General features: G+C 37.2%; 1 protein-coding gene across 1 annotated transcript; it reads right to left on the reverse strand.

Annotated features, from left to right (window-relative positions):
- Positions 1 to 3,794: 3,794 nt before the first annotated feature.
- Positions 3,795 to 5,081, reverse strand: LOC134723081 (putative nuclease HARBI1). The gene has a single exon (XM_063586752.1). It carries the CDS (start codon positions 5,079 to 5,081, stop codon positions 3,795 to 3,797), a length of 1,287 nt encoding a protein of 428 aa, XP_063442822.1.
- Positions 5,082 to 5,656: the final 575 nt, after the last annotated feature.

Below are 5,656 nucleotides of genomic sequence, written 5' to 3' on the forward strand. Positions count from 1 at the left end.
TAATCAGCGAGAAATTGCTGAAAAAGAAGCAACACCCGAGGAAGAACCAACAATTCATGCACAAAATGACTTAGAGGGGGGACATAGTGAAGATGATACCCAGTCAGTTCAGTCAGACTTTGCTAGTACTGATGTTCCTAAGGCAAGTAAAAAATCGAAACCAGTTATTGATTTCTCACCAGAAGAGGAGCAAAGTATGATCGAGTTGTTAGAGGCCAACCCAGTTTTGTATAATAAGAAGTTAAATTTATATAAAGATACGGCGAAAAAAGAAAAACTTTGGCGGGATAAAGCAGTTGAGATGGGAAAATCTGTCGATGTTTTGAAGATATGGTATTCTAGTTTGAGAAGTAGATATGGAAAGCTCAAGAAGTTACGATCTGGTTCCGGTGATGGTGAAATAACTGAGAGAGACGACTGGGTGCTAAGAAATTTTGAGTTTTTGAGGCCACATATCTATGAGGTTCAGAAGAAAACAATTGTCAGCGTAAGTATACGAGAAATATAATATATATCAAAGACAATCAAAGTCATTGAACGGGTAAGGTAGAGACAATGTCTTTACTTAAAAAATAATTTGATACTGAAGTTTTAGAAGAAGTTTGGCTCAGAAAGACAGAAAAAAATAAATATTTACACATTATAGCATAATGTAAAGTTTATGGAAACAATAATTTGCTCTTCGTAAAAAATGTCCCACACTGCCTTGCAAGTTGAATGGTAGGTCCCGTATTAACCCAAAAAGTCTTATTTATTGTTCCTTGACTATCAGTACATCTTGCGACTATGGTATATTCTTTTGTTTTTGTTTCAAATTTTTCCCTCTCTTTAAATACTGTAAAAGTACCATGATCTGCTATTGTTCATTGGGAACCAATTTTCGTTGATTCCGCAGTTAGCTTAAACCACGAAATCCATTACCAAACGAATTTCTTATTTTCTCTGACAACCCTATGGAAAGTGCGAATCGATAAATTTAATTTCTACTTTAAACACAATTAGCGATATAGTTAATTTATATAGAAAGGTCATTTCTACTATAATCATTTGTGATTATAGTACAAATGACCTGTCTCGATTCGCGTGTTTATGGTAGAAATGACTCCTCGATGAGTCGCAATACTAATGATATAGTAGAAATGACCGTTCTCGATTCGCTCTTTCCATAGGATGATGACTAATACTGAAATTTATTTGAAACCACAAATTAAAAAACCCACGAATCCATGATATTTAACAAGCCACTGAAATTGTTTTCCACGAATAAAAGTAATTTCACAGTAACAGATTTATAAGTCTCACAACGAATCGAATATAGTCAATAAACAACTCGATTTCTTTTCAAATTACATCAAAATTGCCAACGGGCATGTGTTGAATTGGTTAAGACGTAAAGTACAAAAAAATTTAGTTGATATGTAATGTTGCTCAATATTCTCGAATTGCGAGAATACATGTACACTTTGTGTACGTCCTTTTATTACCGTGGTTGACAAATGAACATGAAATGTTCAATACTGAACTAGATATGAAAATGAAAATATAGGGGATAATTGTCAGAGAGACCGTACACCCACGAGACAAACCGAAATTTTTTAGAGATATCCACAAGGCCTTAAACATTGGATTAATTACAATCCTTGTGTAAAAGCTCTAAAACGTCCAAAATAAATGAAACGTGTTATATGTTATATCCTCTCATTTGTTTGTGTACTTAATCTCTGTTTGGTGTTTTATATAGATGAAGCGGAAATTAGAAGGTACGCCCATGTTCGGTGATGATACAGAAAACATAGCAGACGAAATTATCGACTCTGCATCTACAAGCAGCTTCAAGCCATCAGATACAACTATGCCCCAATCTGTTGCAGCTTCCAAGAGCAAGAAAGATAAATTTACAGAGGAGTCTCTACTGACTGGTCTTGAGGAACGGAGTCAACAAATGATGGCCATTAATCATCAACTTCTTGAACGAATGAAGCCATCTTCTAACAGAGAGCGAGATACATTTGTGGACTGGATAAAGTCTGTCGTTAATGACTTCGACAAGGATATTTGGAGACAATTTCAGCAGGAAACTAGCATTTTGTAACTCTTTATCGTTATATTGGCGAGAACGATAAGTTGAAAAAAATAAAGGAGTCAGGAGTAACTGCCAGACAGCCACAACAGTCTCTTCAGGGACAGACACAGGGATGTCCTGCTATGTGGCAGCCTCAACCGTCGCAGTGGCCAGGTCAGCCTTCATATAGTGTTTCCGTCTGGCAGTCACAGGATGCCAACTGGGTGTCTCAACAATTTCCTCATCAAAGACAGCAACCACTGACGCAGCTGCAACCTTTGACGCAACTGCCACCGCCACGAACATCCTCCTTGATCGCTACATCGAATCCTAATTTTTTGCAAGGAGGGGTTTCAAAGTCTAGCGAGTCGAGCAGTGTTTGTCAAATGTACAACATGAGTGACTCTGACATCTCTGAACAGTTTCTTACTAATACCTGATTTTTTTTTATGGTGCAACGTATTGTGTTGAAAGAAGTTTTGGTTCCAATTTACTTTTTGGGTTGTAATCACAGCTGTGAGCTCATGTTACTTGTTTATAGCGTGGTATGTGTTTAATGTTGCTAGTATCACATATGTTATGTACTTTAGTTATTTGTTCAAGGTACGGAATGTGCTTATAACCATGGACTGGTCTTTTTTCAAATATGACAATTAAACTGATTTAACCTGTAGAAACTCTGTGTATGACTGTCATTCTAATGTAACTTTAATCATAAACTGTTTTGTGCACGAGGGCTACAGCATTTTTGAAATAAATGTAATCACTTGTTAGATACTTTTTTACATATTATCGGATGAAAGCTGTCACTTGATTGATAATAAAATTTAATATTTTGACCAAAACTGTACGTAGCAGAAAAACTTCTAGCATCCAAAATTTTCTCACAAGCGAGACAACCAGAAAACAATACATCACAGAGAAAAAACCTCTATTGTGTCTCTCGTGATATATTTTTTTTTACGAGGCAACCCTATGAAAAAATAAATGATGGCACTCATTTGAGATTGAGATGCAGATTTATCAAACATTTACAGTTCATCTAGCTAAAATGAGGGTCGTTATTGTTAAATGTTTTTTGTATGTGCTTTCACCCAGAAAACTTTTTTCAAACTTAAGTTTCTACTTTTATTCAAATGTGCTTGTTGATTGTGACCTAAAATAGGCTTCAAAATAAACCTTGAAAGTTTTATGAGATTCTCGCACAATAAACAATCATGCAAATCCATCCTGCTGTTAACTGTTAGCAGGCTAATAAATTTGATTCTTAAACTACAATATTACGGAAAGTGCTGATTCACTTCCTATGATAACAATCCTATGTATAAGTTTTCTTTTTCATCTAAAATTCAGTATTTCGATCTCGTAAACTTTTTACCTGTACCGATACATGTATAAGTTTCAAAGATTTAAATGTATCCTTGACAGAAATTAAGACGAAGCGTCAGTTGACAGAAAATCTACCAAATATGAAAAAGAACAGATATGGGGTAAGTGTCAGAGAGACCACACTCTATCCACAAGAAAAAATCAGAAGAGTTAAAAATGATCGTTTAAGGTAGGATAAGCCAAGTTGTAATTCTGGAATACGAGTTTTGTTTTAGACAAGGTCCTGCAGGACAAGTAACACAAAGCCAAATATATAAATATAATAATATATTCAAAAATTCAAATATCCTTGTAATACATGTGTACATTCTTTATAAATCAAAACTGTTCCATCAGTTACCAACTATGCACTTATCATGCGGTTTTGCCAAGGAACTGAGCCAGCTTGACTATTGAAATATAGTCGAAGGTATTCCCTTTGCTTCTTTGCAGCTACGGTGTCTCTGTTTGGTCCAATTACCATGTTTACTTCATACATATTTGCGGTCGCTCGCCATAAGCCCGGAATCAAGTCATGCTGGTCATTTTCCATGTCAAGTTGCGCGTTCTGTTGTGTTGGATATCGTAGTCTCATCACATTGTGCAGACAAACGCAACACTCGACAATGTTTCGTACTACATTTGGCTGCTGCATCATGGTGGTAAGTAATAATTGCCATCGTTGGGCCAGTATACCAAATGCGTTTTCAACCACACGTCTTCCTCTCGATATTCTGTAATTAGTTATCAATTGTTCATCTGTTAAGCCTCGTTGAGAATAAGGCTTCATCAGATATGTTCTCAAACCAAAAGCGTCATCTCCAAGAATGAAATATGGCACATTTTTGTCATCGTTCGGCATTGGATCCGGGTCTGGAAAGCCAATCGTTTCTTCTTCCAAGCACTCTTTAAGTTCAGAATTGTTGTAGATCTGAGCATCAGACATTGATCCACAACCACCAATGTCAATCCACAAAAACTTGTAATCCGCGTCAACTAATGCAAGGAGAACCACTGAGAAAAATCCCATGTAATTATGAAAGAGTGATCCTGTATTTGAAGGACATCTAATGGCTATATGTTTGCCATGGAGAGCACCACAGGCATGTGGAACATTCCATTTTCGCTGGAACTCTTCAGCAATATCACGCCATTCGCGCTGTGTGGTGGGACAAGAAATTGCTTCGACTTTATATTCGTCTACAATGGCTTGGCAGACTTCGGGAACAAACATAGAAATTGTATTTCGGGCAACTCTAAAGTCGTATTGTAGAGTTGGATATTTATCCCCAGAAGATAAGTGTCGTATAGTGACAGCGAGCTTCAGGCCTGGTTCCAATGCTTTTCTAAGCCGGGTATCTCTCCTTTGAATTCTGGGACCTACTCTATTCAATATTTCGTCGAACATCTCGGGCGGCATTCTCAGAAAGTTGAAAAACGACTGTTGATCCTCCATTCTCAACTCCTGCATCAGTCTATCATAGTGGCCAAACATAAGCCTTCTTTCCTGAGTAAGCCAGGGACGCACCCACCATGTTCTGGGTCTCCTTTGTTTTCTTTTTATCCTGAAGCAGAAAAGCGCAACTTGAGCATCAAGAAGAGCTTGTTGTCCTTGTAATGATGTATGAAGTAGAAGTAAATCTTGTTCCATCGTTCAACAGTACAATTACAAATGATTCCGTCTTAAAAAAAACACCTATATATACCATATTCAACACGGGTAACAGAGATCCGATGCAAACCTGCTGCAAACGCACCGCAGACGTGGTAAAGACGTACTGCATACCGATAGGTCGTACAAAGAACGTACTAAGGTCTTAAGAAACGTAATAAGAACGTAGAATAGTCTTCGCGAGGTCGTGTTGAAAACTTCCCTAAATCACCAAGTTCTAAAAGATCGTAGTAAAGACGTAGAGCAGTCGTAGTAAGGTCCTGGTGCAATCTCCAAGAACGTAGTAAAAACGCAGTGAAGACGGCTTTCAAATTTATCACGTCCGTACTACGTCCATACGGTTCATAACTAGTGTCCTCTACGTCCTTACTACGACCAAGCCGTTCTCAGTACGTTCTTATTAGGTCTTTACTGCGTTTTATCCTCAGGAAGTTCTCACTACGTTTGTTTTGAACATCAATTATAATAAGTTGATTGATTGTTGTTTGCTTTCCGTCCAGTAGCAAATATTTCATGCATGTTTATGACTATAACACATACATTTTAAATACAAT

Source organism: Mytilus trossulus, chromosome 1, assembly GCF_036588685.1.
Source record: "Mytilus trossulus isolate FHL-02 chromosome 1, PNRI_Mtr1.1.1.hap1, whole genome shotgun sequence".
Classification (NCBI taxonomy): Eukaryota; Metazoa; Mollusca; class Bivalvia; order Mytilida; family Mytilidae; genus Mytilus; species Mytilus trossulus.

What these genes read in the sequence shown, in the direction of transcription:
- LOC134723081 (XM_063586752.1), bottom strand. Translation starts at nt 5,081, where the DNA reads ATGGAACAAGATTTACTTCTACTTCATACATCATTACAAGGACAACAA.